Source organism: Diprion similis, chromosome 4, assembly GCF_021155765.1.
Source record: "Diprion similis isolate iyDipSimi1 chromosome 4, iyDipSimi1.1, whole genome shotgun sequence".
NCBI classification, from domain to species: Eukaryota; Metazoa; Arthropoda; class Insecta; order Hymenoptera; family Diprionidae; genus Diprion; species Diprion similis.
Window position 1 is genome coordinate 27,144,025 of NC_060108.1, and position 18,121 is coordinate 27,162,145.

The window sequence follows — 18,121 nt, forward strand, 5'->3', positions numbered from 1 at the left end:
CGAGATACGGAACGATTATATTAATGACGTTTACATCAATTGATTGATAACACATGTTACGACCGTTAAACGATGTCGATTAGAATGATAGTTTTCGACCTCGGGTTTCATTCAAAGCTCATTGTTTTCGAGGCTCGACGCAAACGCATGATTAAACGCATGATTACACCTGTCTTACCTGTCTCGACTTGAGATGTAAAGAATCAAACAAAAAAAAAAAAAAAACGTCGCCGTAAACTATAATATGATGTCATAAAGTCATCTGCAATGTACGTACCAATCCAGATACCCAGCCCTCCATTACAATATCGTCAAGCTTTGCAAGGCATACCGTCGGCTCGTCTTAACGTTATTACGTCACGAATTTACTTTTTTCTTTTCTTCTTTTCTTCATTCTTCGTTATCTCAGACCTCGTCTTTGCATTACTCTGCAGAGTAAACTTGCTGGTTAACACGGTGATGCAAAAGTGAGCGTCGGAAATGTCAGGTGAACATTGAGATATTGAAAAAATTCAAGGAAAATTGTATAACTGAAAGCTTTGAATTGTTTTTACCTTTCTCGTGCAATTATTATTTTTGTTATTTCTTATCATTATTTTTGTTTTTTCTTTTTTATTGACACTCTTCTCAATGACGCTAAAAGTAGCAGATGATACTAACTGGGTAATCTGTGTCCAAGACTTCCAGGAAGTGAATGAACGATAAAAAACGATAAAGGAATATATTTAGTTAACATCCGTGAACAATTCTGCCACGTTTCATCGTTTGCTCACCCCCTGAAAGCTTTTTGCACGTATTGCCTGCCGGCTGTTATCTGATAATTTCAACGTCATTACGCATTTTCGTACACAGTTGCCGAAAATACTCCGAATAACTATAATCAACGTTTCAACAAAGAGACCCTTTCTTCAATCGTTCGTTGTTTTTTCATTATGACACATTATGACCTACCGAAAAATGGAGAAACATAGGTATTAGCAAGCAGGTGTTTGTAGATTTAAAAAAAGCAGAGATAGAAATAAGGATGACTTGCGGTATAACAATGTTGAAAAACTCGTCAGTTTCTAATTCCCGTTTCTTCAATCACAAATCATCGTGATATTGATGAAAATTCTTCGTTGCAGAGATACATAGATGTAAATAGGTTGTGACGTAACCTTTCAAACGTTCTCTCCAAGTTCCTATATTACAGTATTATTATAACAGTAATCTATTTTCTGTGGATTTTTCTGCTATATACATTATACCTATACCTATACATATAGAGCTGCACGTTGTGTATTCTAGCGGCAAGATCATACCGTGCACACATTAGCCGACTGAACAAGTCAATGGAATATATTATTCTCAGTACGTGACACGAAATAGTGAAATAATTACTGTCTATGCAGACATGGAATATCATATTATATCCGTATGGCTAAAAGGAAAGAGAAAAATTTATACCTATTTATACGTGCAGTATAAAAAGTTGGCAATTTGTCTGGGAACTCAACAATCGTGTGTGTTATAAATACCGCGAAAGAAACGCGATGGCGCCTAGAATCAGGTTCATCGGAGATTATAATTAATTATTTATTGTTGAGTCGAATTGCTGCTGGTGTACACGTCCTCGAGTTTATCGCTTCTAGCTCACATTATCACACGGTGGGAAGCCGACAAGTTGCTTTCAATTATTTTGCAACCGTAAAATATTATAATATGCACATGTAACGCGTGTATAATGGAACATGTCCCTGAAACATTGCAATTATCGTCCACGAAACAACAAGTTATTTTTACCCGCTAATTTATTCTGTTTTACGGTTATCTGTGCCTTTTGGCAACGTTATAATACCTTATCTATAAACCGCGCGCCGATCGAGACTTCTCAAATCAAATTACACACAATTCTGCATGCGTACTTTGCTATTCATGCATTTCATGCGTATGTTATATATACCTATGCTCTAATTCTACGTGTGTCGAGCATCAAAATTCTGTGTGCCGGCACTTTTTTTTGTTACGCGTTTACGCGTGGCATTTTTCACTTGCCATTTATCACGTGTTTATTATCAATCACCATTTCTGTAACGCTGCTCCCCCCCCCCCCCCCCCCCGCCCCCCCTCACGCTCTTTCTCTCTTCAATTTCAAACCGTCCGACTATCACGCTCGTATCGTCAATTGATGACACCCGGGTCAGGTTTCCAAGGTCTTAATTGTCTGCAGCTCGTATTTTATCTTGGCCGACTTTCTTTGCTTGACGGTATTTGCACGATGCTGAGGAATATGTGCTTTTTCGACTAGCGTTCTGTTTTTTTTTTTTTTGTTTTTTTTTTTTCTTTTGCTACCTCTCTTTGCGATATTTGAAAAGTTTTGAATCAAGAAACGTATGAAGTATAACGGATTTTACTGAAAAATATCATTTGCCCAAAGTATTTATAATATACCTACAAGTTTAATCAAACAAATGCCAATAAAGCAAAATTGCATTTACACTATTTATCGATGTAAAAAAGTGATTCAATTAACGAATTATTCACGATTTTATTGACCATGATCTAAATTTGTGTCATAATATTTATTCATAATGAAATATATCACGTTTGTACACCCAGTATCGTATATTGTGCGACAAAGTGACGAAAATTGGCGACTGCGACGAGCGTGAAATTTGCAATAACACGAGTTGCGACCGTAAACTTTGTGCTCAGTTTTACCTCCCTAGGGACGAAATTGAAGCGATTGTGGAGTCCGAATGCGCGAACTTGTCTTTACAACATGGCAACGGTGACATGAAATTGGCTGCTTTCGTCCCGCTAAAATGTTACACGCAAAGTCTCACTTTTCGTGTACGTCTGATAAAAAAATCATTCATATTACGAAAACATTTATGCAAGTATTTAACGATACTTTCTCTACTTTTTCCGTTCTCACTTGAGGTTCGTATAATTTAACATTGAATTGAGTCGAATTTATACAATAAAGTATGCTGTACAATATTAGCGTATCGATGCACGTTTCATCTTGATCGACATTTTCGTCGAGTACCTAGGTCTATTCCTTACCGCTCCTCCGCAATACAACGTCGTCCTTTTTCTCTGAGACACGTCGATATACCTATATGCTAGGGGAGACGAGTGAGAGAAAGAGAGAGAGAGAGAGAGAGAGAAATGAGGGTGTGGATCATGGGTAGTGGGGCCAGACGGAAGTTCAGGCTTCATGCGAAGCAATGTGTACGTCTACCTCCTACTCTCCTCTCCTTCCCCCCCTCCTTCTCTACCTTTTACCCCCGAGTAAGGGGGTGCAGTCGGGCAAGCTGGAACAGCGACGTCCTAACGGAAACTCCGTTGGCCAAGGTCTCGATTCCACGCTGCAGCGTATGCAAATTGTTGCGCCGCGTCGCGGAAATTTCATTGGTGTGTGCGTGTGTGTGAGAGAAAGAGAGAGAGAGAGAGAGAGCGAGGGGGGAGGGAGGGAGGGTTTTGCGTGGCGATCCGTACTCTGCAAGCTCTCCCAACACCGCAGACCACAGCAGACTGTTCGTCTATTTCATAGCTATAGGCATGCGGACACCAAACCAGTAGAAACGATCGGTCGATGCCAGACAGCCGACGCAGCCTTGCCTGGGCTTGGCTGCTGGTCGAAAAGGAGCCTTTTTATTTGAATTATGTACACCGGTGAACACGCGAATTTTCAGTCTCGGTTCTAAGTGTAAAATTTTGATTTCTTCTAGGTAGCTAATGGATGAAATAAATGGTTTTATTAGATAAGGTTTGTTTTTGTAGATATCAGAATTTTGCGGAAAACTACCTGTTTTCTCAAACATTGTAGCGGAAATTGGTAATTTACTGTAAGAAAATTTGTGGTACCTATGCATAATACTGAATTTCTGAATTTTAACCAATCAAGACTACCGCAGATACACAGCTGCTGTCGATAAAATGTGTTAAGAATTTTCTGACTCGATATTTAATCGGGGTTCTCAAGGCCCTGAGAAACGCCAGTGTCTCGAGGCCATTATGACCTCGATGTAGAACCGAGGGAGACTATGGTTGGATTGGTGGTGGTGGAGGAGGATCTGGACATATTTTTTATGATAGTCAACTCGTTCCAAAATCCTCGCTACTACCACCTTGGCTAATGCTTCAATAGGAAAAAATCTATGAAGGTGACAAAAAGTGCGGCAATTGGTCTATCATCGGCATCGAATATCTGGCGTCGAGATTAATTTCTTGACATCGAGTCGTTGTATTTCCTGCACATTTTCATCACACAACCCGAATCATCCGCGCATTTGAATTTTTGAATAAAAGTGATTTGAATGCTAAACTGAAGTTTGTTTGATTGTTATTTACAATAAGTATTTGATAAATTTGATAATTTTTCTTAAAATTCGATAAATCGTTACGGTTTTTTTAATCGAAAGCAAACATCATGTAATAATACTTTTTTGTTTTTCTTCCATTAGTTACGTGGAAGAAATGAAAATTTGACATCTAGAACCTAGACTCAAAATTCTTGTTGATCGGTATAATCGAAGTTCATCAATTTCAACACGCGTCGTGTAGCAGTAATCGTTGGTATTAATCAAGATGTCAGCGTACAATTAGCTATAACTAATGCGAAAATTAGGCTCGTTCTCTTCGGGGTAACTGTTGTATAATTTCGATTGGTCTACGATACTTGTGTAATAATCATGCAGGCAACATTAGAGCGGTGTAAATAAGGGGAGATCAAATTAACGATATAACAACGACTTTTGGCCCGTAATGTAGATGCATACATACAAACGTAGAGGGTACCTAACTTGTTCGATGGATATAGAACGGGCGAGGATATTTAAATATATTCGTCTTTGTGACCTACGCCACGAGCTTATTTTTGTCGCACGACCAACCAACCATCCGATCATCGCTTACGCTAGTAAAGTTACTTGTTGACTCACACGGCCGTCATCTCGTGTATAAAGATACAGATTACAGATGAATTCGTGCGGATGTCGTGTGTAGAAGGAAACGCTTCGCTGATCATTCCGATCCGCAGATCGCCAATTTCTAGTTCAAATGCAAGAGCTTTCGATCCGCCTTGCTAACTTCGATTACCTACCTGCTAATCACATTATGCCATTAATTTTTGGCAAATTTGGTGACACGTTCATGATGATGAATTACTTCTGTTCGCAGCAATCCCAGAGCCTCGCGAAATATGGCGGAAAAACAGCGTCGAGACAATTTGAATACTAACATCTCGACGATGGCTTCGCTGGTGCCGACTGTCGCCGGAAGCTCGAGGCGGATGGACAAGATATCAATCCTTCGACTATCGGCCGCATTTCTAAGGGCCTATTACAGTAAGACAACCTTCCATATTGAATATACTTTCACTATTGTATTATATGATCACTGATTGGGCATTGCTTCGCCGAGTAAAGAATAATACCTACATTATGTAACGAGGGAATAAAGTCGGAGATTATTCCCGCGGGCGGGTTTATTAGTGGCAGTAATCTGCACCCAAGGGAATAGTCGACTTTTGTTCCTGTGTTACATACAGGACTTTATTTCCGACTCAACTCTGGCCACATCTATTGACTCAAAAAATCGGAATCACTCACGCATAAAAGCTGAGTGTTTTATCTCGACAGCAGCGCGAGTGGGTGGTGCCCTTTTTGGGCAGTTTGTGTTTGCTGATTTCGTTTTCCTTATTGGGGTCCAGTTGACCCAAATACCGACTTTGACGTACAATTTTTAAATCAGCGCGCTTAAATCAGGGTTATTTCTGCAATTTGATGAAAAAAATATTGGCTTCCAGTTTACCCCAATAGCGACTTCAACGTACTTGAAGTCAGCGAGCTTGAATCATGGTCGTGTAACTAAAATATAAATGATTAAAAAATTTTGAGGTCTCAGAGACCTCATGTATGTATTGCATATTTTTATCTCACTTTTTTGCGTTCAAGAATTTCTCCCACATCTCGTTCCACATCCTTCATCGTTCTTTTCTGAAACTAACGTTCGAGTCCATTCTTGGAGCGGGTCCAGGGCCACAGGCCCTCGTGGGGGTGTAGGGGGCAAAGCCTCCACTGGGGGTTTGTGGGGGGGGGGGGGGGGGGGGGGCGGAGCTCCCCACTTAAGAATATTGTTTTTTCATCATCATTATCATTATCGTCATCGTCGTCGTTATCATATTTTATCGTGTAGTTATTCTATCATATTTCCATTTTGCGGGAAAAACGAGATTAGCAGGTAAAATATATGTCACTTTCCTCCCGCTTTTCAGGTCAAAAAAGTTAACTTTATGGTTGAGTCGAGAATAAATATATTTATTTTTGTCACTTGCTGCATCTTGCTTTCAAGCATCATAAAACTCTGCACTTTTTAATTCATAACCAATATCTTTTACCGGGGTACTAAACCCTGCAAATTATTACATACGTATATAGTTACACACTTGGAAATTGTTTATATTTAATTACAGTATATCGAGAAAAATCCTCATTCCTCATCCTCACAAAAAAAAAAAAAAAATAAGTTGGAAATATGTACGCGTTAATTATTTTTTTTTTTTTTTTACTTCTAAAAGAAGTTTTGAGATACTTCTGAGTATATATTCGGAATAAGATAATATTCGAACAATTCACTGTATTTGCTAATTCGCCCATCTAGACTGGTTCAATTCTGCATGCGTGCAGAAAAAGGTTTTCAAAACGGAGAAAAATAGTGCCCGGTTGAGTTGAACGCCCTACATGTGTTATTATATGCTTTTCAAACTGCTCGGTAATTAAATGCATGCCTTTTTATTTCGCATCCAATTCGTGCAACGCAAATCCAACTCTCTCTCTCTCTATCTCTCTATCTCTAATCTCTCCTTTCCTCTCGCTGATCGATTCGCACCTGCGATATAGCTTACAGGTGTTACACGTTGGTAATAGGTATGTATGCATGTGTGCACAATCTCATCTAGCGCGAGAAAAACTCGTCCGCACGACCTTGTGTACTACGCACGCGGCGGGCGGGCTTAAGTAATCGTAAACTTTGAGTAGTACGATAAATTTGTCCGTAAGTTAATCGCAATCGCATTTACTTGTGACCTTCTTCTATGATTGGTTAAAAAGGCGCTGTGTCAAATCTTGCGAGAGCACCGATAACTGCTACGTTACACATTATATGTACATAGGTATACGCTGTACGGCGTCACATTTATATCAATCTATGGATGTAATCTATTCAATGAATCTGTTTCTTTCATTTACTTGATTATTTATTTATTTATTTATTTATTTATTTGTTTATTTATTTTATTCCGTCATCCATTTACTCCTCCTATCTTATACTCGATTACGATTATGACAATTTTTATTTCATATCGTCTCTTTGTTTAAATGTATAATATAAAAAACTCGTGCGAAAAAAACGTGAGTACAAGGAAAGAAAATTTCCTGCCTGTTATAAAAAATATTTGTACATATAGGACCGTACGATTGCGTAAGAGGTTGATTGTATGGTATTATTTTGTTGCAGCGTTGGGCCCGGGATCGATCCAGTTTCTTCCCTCACGATACGACTTTGATCTCGAACAGTATATAATCGAAGTGAGTACTTTCAATCACACAGTCTATGAGATACACTTGTATCATGTTTACATGAAAATTCGGCGAAATATTTGACATTATAGAATAAGAGTTGAATTTTAACTATCAGTGACGATTCGTACAGTAACGAATCGGAATTACCTGGCTTTTACAACCCTTGCATACTACATAATCCGTTACATCGATCGTAATCCAAAGCTTAGAGCAACGAGCCTATCGAAGCTCTAGAGAAGGATATTGAAAAAAAAAATCAAATGAAAATAAAAAATGAGCTAACAAATGCCGATTTATCATCGACAGAACGTGCTCGCAAACGCTGGATTTTTAATCGTGGTCACGACGTCAGGAAAAATCGTCCACATCAGTCGACAGGTCGAGGATCACCTTGGCCACGCGCAGGTGAATATATGTACATACATGTAATTTTTCCCTTTAATTTTATTTTTCGCTCCCGATCTCTATCCTAGATTACGATTAGTCGAAAGCTTTCGAAATGAGGCTTATTGTTGAAATGAAAATTTTTACGGATCAACGCGTGATATAAGTGTATCGGTGTTAGGTGTGGACGGGGTCAGGGTTAACAGGCACGTGCAACGGGGGAGAGAAATTTTTATCGATCGATCAATTGCTGCATGCGTATGATGCAATCGCATCGCGACACTTGTTACCATGGAAACGTGTTCTATCTGACACCGGGTCTGACATCTTCTTGTTTGCGGTTGCGATCGTTCGTGCAGCTGAGAGGAATAAGAAAGAAAATAAATAAACAAATAAATCATGTTAACAAAAATTAAAGAGACAATGGGAACGAAACGGATCTGGGGAGGAGCAAACCAAATTTTACTTCCACATATTTTTCAACGTAATCACAGATATATGCCTGCCAGTGAAAGAATCATGCATCGTTTTCTTTTTTGTATACGCAAGTCTTGGTGATTCTAATATTACATGTCGCTCTATAGAGATGAAAGACAAGAAAAGCGTTTATCGTGCGGGTGCTTTTTCCCCTCTCGGATCAGGCGAATCAGGTTGAATTAGAGAATTTCTTGTACTCAGAAATACGACTTTCTGGGAACACTATATAAGTAATAACGTCACGTAATCACTATGACATGAGCAAGCCTTGAAACGGCAACTTCCTTAATGATCCCAACACGTGTCAACGAATCGTAGCTTCAATATTCCTCGGACGTGCAGAAGATGTTCGTTGATGACAGTTCGAACCTCCCTGTAGGACCATAAAAATTGTATTTTGTCGAAGCGAACCCCCGAGAAATACGTGTCGTTGTTAGATTTTAGACGAAAGTAAAACGCGTTTTTTTCTTCTTTTTTTGTTACCTCATTGCTCAAGATCGAAGTTTGCGCGATTGATACGCCAAAGGATGTTATCTCTGTACCGTTGAGATTTGAAAACGTTGACAGTTATCTGTCAAAAACGAGGTTGGTACATCGATTGGCGATTGAGTGAAGGGCATACTCGTACGTTAGACCGAGTTACACAATCTTTCGCCACTTATTTTCCCATTGATGGGTGGGTGGGTGGGTGTTACCAACAACCTGTTTTCTCATCTCCATGGGAGAATAAGAGAAGCACACGTGTGTGCATGGCTAGTCTCGCGCCGAGACAGCAGGTGGGTAAAAAGGTAAAGAGAAGGGAAAGAGCCTAGTCGGCTTGAATTTCTTACCTTCTTCCTCTTCACCTCCATCGCCTCTTGTCACGTCAATTTCCTTTGTCGATGAGAGCTTTACTCTGCACGTGTCGTTAAATATATAATATATATGTGTGTGTATATATATACATCGTATGTAAGAAAATTCGATCATTTTCTAAAATCTTTCTTATATTTTATAAAATTTTCTGTAGAATTTATTTTGACCTAAATCAGATGTCACGCCGTTTACACGTGAATTGAATGTAAAAAGAAAAAAAGAAAATACATCGTGCAGACGGAAATAAAATCTGGCAAAACATCCCGTATAGCCATTCCCACGCGCGGCCCGATTGCGCTGCTATAATAATCGGCTGTTTATAAAGAGAGACGAATTAATTAGCAAACTTATTGAATTTTATAACCACTGTAGCGTTTACCTGCTTAACCTGCAATAAATGCGTAATTTATAAATCTTCGATTATACGTGGATCGTGTTTCGTCTTTCCTTTTTCGTGTTCGCGGATGAATCTTCAGCCACCTTTTTCCTCGATAAATTTAGTTTTTTACTTCTGTAAATCGAACGTGTTGCAGCGATCGTCGAAAATAAAACTCAAGTCATGTCACATTATACGTTTATACACGTTTATTCAAGAACTACGGTGTCGACCAGGTTTTCTACGTTTGATCATTTTTTTTTTTTTACTAATTTTTTTTTGCGAATATGCTGTTTAATCTATGAACAAAGTCTAAAGGTGCAGCAAGAAACTGAAAGAAATTATAAAACAACTAGCAATCCCGGCTACGCGTTTCTGTGGCTCAGCTGAATTTAATGATACGCAAAACACTAAACACTCACGTTGTTTATGTCGTATGTCTGTGGAACACGTGTGACGTGGAACAAATGGTAGCATGATGGAAACGTTTGAAATTGAAACAGGGCCCCCTGTTATTGAATAATGAACTTACACAACCTAGATCACAAAGGATGTTGAGTGTGATGCCAGATGCTTGATACAGATGTCGACAGATTGACTCACACTGTCATCTATTAAAAACTTATGGAACTCAATAGATTAACTCACACCGTCATTTATGAAAAACTTATGGAACTTACAAACGAATTACGACCCTTTGTCTTATAAAACCTCCTTAAATTTGCAATAAAAAATATTGAGGGTCACTAATCGGCATAAAAACTATCCTATCTCTCAAGTTGGACCAAGCAATACACATTTACAAATTTTCCCGTAACTCGGGATTATTATATAGAAATATTTTTAGTGAAATTTTTGTTTTACCTGCATTAAAACGGCTGTGCAACAAATTAGCTACACGTATTATTTATCTTGACCATAGAATAAAAAAAATATATATTAAGATTTTGGTTTTCCTTTAAGACAGCTGAACAATATATCTAATTTTATTTCTATATTTGTGTAATATAAAAGTGTTGTTGATCGGTTGACGATGACATCTAAAGTCCAGTGTCGTTATTGGATATAACAACTGGGATAGAAAATAGCGAGTAAGGCTTTGGCTTATTTTCTTCTATAATCGGCGTCATCAAAGATAAGGAAAAATTAGATGAGAGAGAAACGTTGCAGGGGATTAAAATGCCAAGGGCATCACGGCACACGAATTCAAATATAGGTATGAGTAGGGTCCCGGTAGTCCTTTGACAAATTGACATAATATGTCGTCTGTATATATAGTTTGTGTATATATATATATATATATATACATACAATATATACAATATATACATACATATACGTATACATTTAGTACCTAATTGTAAGCTGAAAAAACGGATCACACTGACGATGATTGGTCCCTGATAGTGACCCTGATATCAGACTTCTTCGTACGCACTTCGCGGCCACTTGATACACGCGTTACGTGTACCCCGTGAGCTTTTGAGCCTTAGCATGTTCAGCGAGACGATTAAGGACGAGGACGGAGACGAGGATGAGGATGAGGATGAGGATGAGGAGGAGCTGGCTTGTTTTCGCTGTTTTTAAGTATAATCAAGTTATATTCATATGGGGTGAAAGAGGTGCCCCGTAGAGAAAATGAGGCATGATGTCGCCAACGCGTTGGCTTATGTGCCTGCACGAGCCGTATACCGTACCACGTGCCATACGACCTCCGTTCACAAAATACATATCGGAAAGCTCTTCTCTTCACGTTCCGTATCGTATGAGAAAAGAAATAGTTTTCCAGTAGCGGAATCACCTTTTCTGACTTTATTCTCGCTTAAACGATCGCTTAAGCCACTTCGTTCACCTTCCAATCTGAATGTTCAATCGCGAGACCGATTCCCCTTTCGAGGAACATACTTGGAAATTAATGATACTGGTAGAAACATTTTCATGCCATTTGTAAATGTAATATGTCGGATCGTCATCGTTCGTTCTTATGTCGAGTTACAGCACGAGCTGCTGGGCCAGCCGTTGTACACCTTCGTATGCCCCGAAGATTACGCCGAATTACGGCGCGGACTGACACCAGACGAAAGCCAAACTTCTACCTCTAACGCCATACAGGCGAACGACGAGACCTCGAGCTCATCCGAAGAGCCGGCATCGTCGAAGACGGAAAGACACTTTACCGAGGAACGACGGAGCTTTAGCATACGGATGGCACAGAAGGCTCTGAACAAGAGGGATCACGGGCAGTACGAGTACCTGCAGGTCTCTGGTATTCTCAGGCTTGCCGACGCCTGTGTGAACCAACCGACAAACAACAATAATAATCGATCCAGGCCCCGAGGTGAGAGACGTTCGAACGATCTACGGACACCCATAAACACATAATTCCGCCTCACTTTTCGTGTCAACTGACGTTTATTCTGGCAGGAAAATAGGGGCGGGGGGGGGGGGGGGGCATTTTCTCAATGAGACAATAATAACGATGCAGGGAGTTGAATTATTGCAAAACGGTGTGAATTATAGGAGCTTTTCTTTTTGTCATCTCTTGATCGCTAAATTAAAGTTGAACATATGATTTCTCATACAATTCTTCATGAGACTACTCATAATTACTGAGCGATGCTTTATGTATCCTATTTTATATTCGATTGATTAGATACAATTTGTTTCAGTGGTTTCCATTAAATTTTTAGTGACCTGGCATTGAGGACTAAAAAACTCATGCTCTTTTTTACATAACAGTTGAATGTTATTCCTAATTGTTATTCGATGTTATTATACTGAGTTTTGAATGCATAATTCCTGATTGGGAGACAAAGTTACCTCAACATTGTACATCAATAGTATCAGCAAATTGATAAACATGGAGGAAAATGAATAAACGAATCAGTTGACATACGAAGTGAGAGTTTGAAGCATTAACTTCACCTAGCTTCATTCTTTCAATACTGTATAAATAGAGTGAAATCAACTTGCACTGCTTGCATATATTATATCCATGCGTCTGTGTTGTGTTTTTTTTTGTTTGTTTTTTTTTAATCAATTTTTCAAAATTCTCCATCCTCATTATGGACATACGACTGCAATCGTTCCGTGATATGTTAGTTGAACGGTGGGTGTTGAACTTGACTAGAAATCAACGGGACCAGCAACGACATAATTTTCGTGGGGATCGCACGGCTCATGAAACGACGCACCATAACAGAACTGTCCCTGCTTGAAGCAATGAAGGATGAATACGTGACGCGGCATCTGATCGATGGGCGAATAATATTCTGCGATCACAGAATCTCTGTTGTGGCTGGTTACATGGCAGAGGAGGTATCGGGACTCAGCGCATTCAAGTTCATGCACAAAGAAGATGTCAGATGGACTATGATTGGGTTGCGACAAAGTAAGAAAGGCTCTTTTCCTCTTTTTCTCTTTGCCTTTTATTCCTCGTGTCAAATTACAGGTGAAAGATTGAAGGATCTGTCATCGTCGCTCGTTGGTCGATTTGTCATTTTATAACACGGATGTACATCTTTTATCTTTCAGTGTACGACCAAGGGGAGGGATTTGGTTCTTCGTGTTACAGATTACTCTCGAAAAATGGTCAGTTCATCTACCTCCGTACCCATGGTTATCTCGAATACGACAAGACTACGCAAAGCGTCGAGTCTTTTGTATGCGTAAACACGTTGGTCTCGTAAGTATTTGTCTCGATATGACACATATAGTATATAAACAGAATATCATCTCTTCATTTACGGCCTGTGTCAGTATCTCAAAGAAATTTTTCTCTGTTCCGTGGCTGATTGTGAAAATAGGGAAAAAGAAGGTGTCGAACTAGTGAAGGAAATGAAAAACAGATTCTCAGCAACTATTTCTGGTCCAGCTAAAGCCATAATTCCACTTCCAAATTCGATCACGCCTTCGGTAAGTTTCAGAATATTTATTATCCAAATTTTAATGTCCAACGTCAGATGTTGATTGTGGAAATGGGGTTATTACCACAATACCAGCCTGAGGATGCATTAGGAAACTCTTCAAGACTATCCTATTGAACGTATTTCAGTCAGTTTTAATTCGAAGAGGCAGAGCTGGAAGATTGTGGCCGGACGGTAGAAATGTGACAATGGAACCGGGCTACTTGAAACTCTGCAACTCTTACCTTAAACTTTGCGAGCCAATATCAGACGTTTAAAATCTATAATTTTATGATCATCAGTCCGAAGTACCTAGTACAAATGTGACGAAAATATGAGACCCGACAGCATAGCTCTGCTGATTGATAATATGGCGATAAGTGCTTGAATCCTTTGCAAGTGACCTCTTTCGTTATAATTGACAACAGATTATACGTACGGAAAATGGAGTCTCACGAAGAATTTCATCATTGATAATTGAAAAAGCATCTTTTGTCTATTCCTATAGGTGCAAGATTCTCAGTGGACGGATCCGGAACTGACGGTCGAAGACCCTGCTCAGCTCGAGGATGCTGTGAAGCAATTGATAAGTAATCTGCCGTCTCCAGCCACGCCCGGTACTTCGATCTCACCTTCTCCGGTAACAGATAACCAATTCTACAAAGCTGCCGTGTACTCCACCAGATTGCCACCGGCTTCTATTCAAGCCCAAAAGATTGGGATAAAACCAGTGCAGATCAAGTCATCCTCGGACGAAGAATCGATTCATGACCGAACCGAGAGTCATAAAACAGGAGAATACATTTCGGCTGAAAGTGATTCAGCATCGATTGATGCGCTGCAGTGTAACGGAGACATTGATGATACTCGGGTGTCATTTTTGAATTCGCGGAACAACTCGGCGGTTGAAGAATCACAGGGTGAATGCGAAACGGAAGACATAGTATTGGGACTCGGTGACGATCATTTTGTGGAGGCGAAACCGAATTTGGAGAGGAATATGCTTGTGACGGATGCAAATCGTAACTTGAGTTTGCAGAACTGTGGAGTGGCTGGGTCTAGAATATCTGACAATTTACGAGAAAAACGGGTGTCTCGTAAGCGGGCGACTCGCGGCGCCGAAGGGAAAGTGCAGATGGATAAGTGCTACAAGACAATTCGGACAAAAAGCACAGGGACAGCGTCACAGAGAACAAACGAGCCAGTCCGGCTTGCAAATAGTTCGACGAACAACCGCTGCATAAGACCAGACTCTACGGGGGAATACTCTGGCAATCATTTTGACGAGAAGATATTGATGGAGGAAGCGCGGTACACGAGAAAGAGGCCAAGAAGCATCGAAGAGGTGTCGATCTCCGTCTCGAAGAGAAAAACTAGTAAAATGGCCTCGGCGTCAAGCAGTAACGATTTCGTGCTGGGTAACGGAGATATGATTTACTATCAAAACGTCGAATCGCCTCTGATTCCAAGGCTCGACGACAACGAATTAGGCGAATTAAATGGCGAAGCAAATTTGATCGGTGATATTGTTCTGGAATCGGATGCGAGCTTATCGAGAGAATTGGCGACCGCCTCGTGTTTGCCCTCGATCGACGGTTATCAACAGTCGAATCCCGGCTTCTCACGTTCTTCGGTAACGGGCTATCAGATTAACGAGTATGACGATGATTACTCGGAAGACGTCTTGAGCCCGAGCTTGGACGTTGACACAGGTACCACAGTAGTGTCACGTAAAAACAAAATTAAATAAAAATTTTCAATAAATAAAATGACTGCACGTACCTACACAACACTGTTAGCACCAATCTCCAATCAATGTTCCTACCGACCAAAAAACATCTACCTTCAATTCTATAATCGTCCGTTGTACCTGAAGCGAATCTGAAACCATCTGAATGTGTAGTATCAGTTCGACCTCAATTTCTTCTTCCTAAAGCCAAAAAAAAAAAAAAAAAAAAAATCAACATTTAAAACAATTTGATTTGTGTGTCGAGAGATGACAACTGCTAACTCGTATTCTATCTGGCATGTTTGTAGATCTTATGAAGACAAATTTTGAAGACCGACAGTCAGTGGTGTGTAATGAAAGTAAGTTTGAAAAGTGTTTAGAACTTTCACTAATCCGTAGAGTAACACATTGGGTACCTCGGTGCAAATTGATGCGTAGTATGAAATTTCGCGTGGAAACCTGACCAACAATGCATGAAAAATCTTTTTCGTAAACATTAAGAATTCCGAAACACAATCACTGTCTTGCGCTACAAACTCCACTAGTGATCTTATGCAAATGTCCATGCTCCTTGCTGTAAAGTTGCAATTGAATATTCCCTAAGGCGTTACCTGACACTGCCTCCTTATGCATACACAATATGTAATAGTTGATGAGTGCAATGATTTTAGATTAGAACGCAATACAAAGAATGAATAATCAGTGTCGCAACATGTTTCATTTCGTTTTTCTTTTTCTCTTGCAACAATCCAGCAGGTTAAATTGCTAATTATGTATCACTAGTGTTTGCATGAGCTTTTAAATTAGAAGAAGCACTTTTTCTACTCAGGTACTTAAAACACAAACATAACATTAATAATCTTTGCTTGTTACTACTTCCCATGGTTTATAAGGCCTACGAAAAAAGATATGCAGTTTAGTCGCAAAGACCCAACTGCAATTGTTGCTAAAGTGTGCAAAGTTGATAATCAGAATATTCTAAGGGAAGAACACAAACACCAACAGTTGTCATTCCTTACTTAGATTTTTTCTCGATATTTATTGTTTCAGAAACCATTGACGAGGCACACATTAACGAATTTACAGTCTGCAATGTGAGTATCGCATATATCACATCACTTATCCAATCGACTACACATCACATGTAATTAAAAACTCTATGATTGAATTAATTTTTTTTTTCCGTTCTGTTCTGTCACAGCAAGTTGTGAATGAAGAACTCCGAAAGACGCAGTTTCAATTGAAACAAAGTATGGCTCTCAGAGAATCCCAATTGAGTGTACTGAAGCGTGACTTGAGTAACCCCGTGAAGCGTGACTTGAGCAACCCCGCACTACTGGCTCAACGAAAAAACTTGAAACAAATAGAGGTAAGCAGAAGTCAAAAATTAAATAATTCTGAACAGTAATTTAATATTTTTGGAAATATTATTATGTTTCAGGCTGAGCATAACGAGACCAAACAAATGCTGATAACGCTTCAACAAGATCATTATAACTTGCAGGTCAATGTGCAGAAAAACATCGGAGTGTGAATGAATGAAGGAAAATTTTATTTTAATTAACGCTGCAGCAAAGTTTGCTTACATTTCTTTGCTAATCTGAAATGAACTCGGACACCTTCTCTCCCACCTCCCTGCTACCCATTTCCTATCCACAAATAATTTAAGCAACAAATAATTCACGACTGCAGTGCAAAATTGCCATGACGTGTATGGAAAGCAACTGGAGGATATACGTGTACGTATATATGTATATATACATACAAATGTATTACGAAAGTAACGTGCAAAGTTTGATTTGAGAACAACATTTGTAGATAACCAAACAAACAATCGTCTGCACCGGAAGTTTGAGTATAAATAGATAATTGATCGATTGTAGATGTAAAATATCAACGTAGGCAGTGTGATTATTACACGCGTGTACATCTTCAATACGGTAGAATTACTCTTATCATAGCCCAAAACAGTACAGGATTTTCTATTGTTTCCTTGTCGAATGATTTTTGAGCTGCTAACATTCATAGCAATAATCAAATCGTTCGCTCTTTCCGTTTTGATTAATAAAACGGAAAGAAACAATAATTACTATCCGGATCGTTAACGGCGATTGATCGTATCTTGTGAATTCTTCCATTGGATAGCCGATACCTACTAACAGCAAAATTAAACCCACATGTGCATGTCGGATTAGAATGACAAAGTAATCATATTGTTGCGAAGATATTATTAATATGCAGATAAAAAATAGGTGCTTCGTGGTTACATTGATACGTAAACGCATAAACTGAACTGATGGCAAATGGTATTTTTTTTTTCTTTTTTCTATATATATAATCCTGAATTAAACCTCAATGGATACACGAAAGTCGTTGGACATTGCTGCAATGTCAATTTACGTACGTAATTCCACGATATACCCTGAATTTGTAAATACATTACCTATATTTATACCTACTTGACAAAACTTGGTACGAAAGCTTAACCTCATAAAATATCTGGATAACTCGGAAACAGGTACCTACAAATCGTTTTATACACCTGTCGTCTATTTAACAGTTTATCAAAGTGAACGATATATTCCCTGCAATGGGAAATAAATAGTAATAACATGTGAATAAAGGGAAAAAATCAAGGATTAATCTGTTATCGAAATAATGGATCGTTGCCATCGATTTTATTGGCTCACTACAAGACTGCAATGTTATAATATATTATTATTACTATTATTATTGATAATTTGATTACATTATTATTATTATTATCTTATTTTTATCACCATTATTTTATTATTATTATTTTATTATTATTACAATTACCATCATC

General features: G+C 39.0%; 1 protein-coding gene and 1 long non-coding RNA gene across 2 annotated transcripts in view; one reads left to right on the plus strand and one right to left on the minus strand.

Moving 5' to 3' along the window:
• Window positions 1-17,042, plus strand: part of LOC124406122 (circadian locomoter output cycles protein kaput-like) — a 52,841-nt gene extending 35,799 nt beyond the window's left edge. Inside the window, exons 2-13 of the mRNA XM_046881508.1 lie at window positions 5,167-5,333; window positions 7,504-7,574; window positions 7,875-7,973; window positions 11,659-11,998; window positions 12,791-13,051; window positions 13,195-13,345; window positions 13,467-13,575; window positions 14,074-15,277; window positions 15,603-15,653; window positions 16,345-16,388; window positions 16,496-16,663; window positions 16,736-17,042. Coding sequence (XP_046737464.1) covers window positions 5,167-5,333; window positions 7,504-7,574; window positions 7,875-7,973; window positions 11,659-11,998; window positions 12,791-13,051; window positions 13,195-13,345; window positions 13,467-13,575; window positions 14,074-15,277; window positions 15,603-15,653; window positions 16,345-16,388; window positions 16,496-16,663; window positions 16,736-16,828 — 2,758 coding nt within the window. The 3' untranslated portion in view covers window positions 16,829-17,042. The remainder of the gene's footprint in view (window positions 1-5,166; window positions 5,334-7,503; window positions 7,575-7,874; window positions 7,974-11,658; window positions 11,999-12,790; window positions 13,052-13,194; window positions 13,346-13,466; window positions 13,576-14,073; window positions 15,278-15,602; window positions 15,654-16,344; window positions 16,389-16,495; window positions 16,664-16,735) is intronic.
• The window catches only part of LOC124406123, a 32,862-nt gene extending 15,605 nt beyond the window's left edge, over window positions 1-17,257 (minus strand). Inside the window, exons 1-2 of the long non-coding RNA XR_006929162.1 lie at window positions 17,080-17,257; window positions 6,430-6,432 (exon numbers count right to left, since the gene is read on the minus strand). This is a non-coding gene — a long non-coding RNA (uncharacterized LOC124406123). The remainder of the gene's footprint in view (window positions 1-6,429; window positions 6,433-17,079) is intronic.
• Window positions 17,258-18,121: the final 864 nt, after the last annotated feature.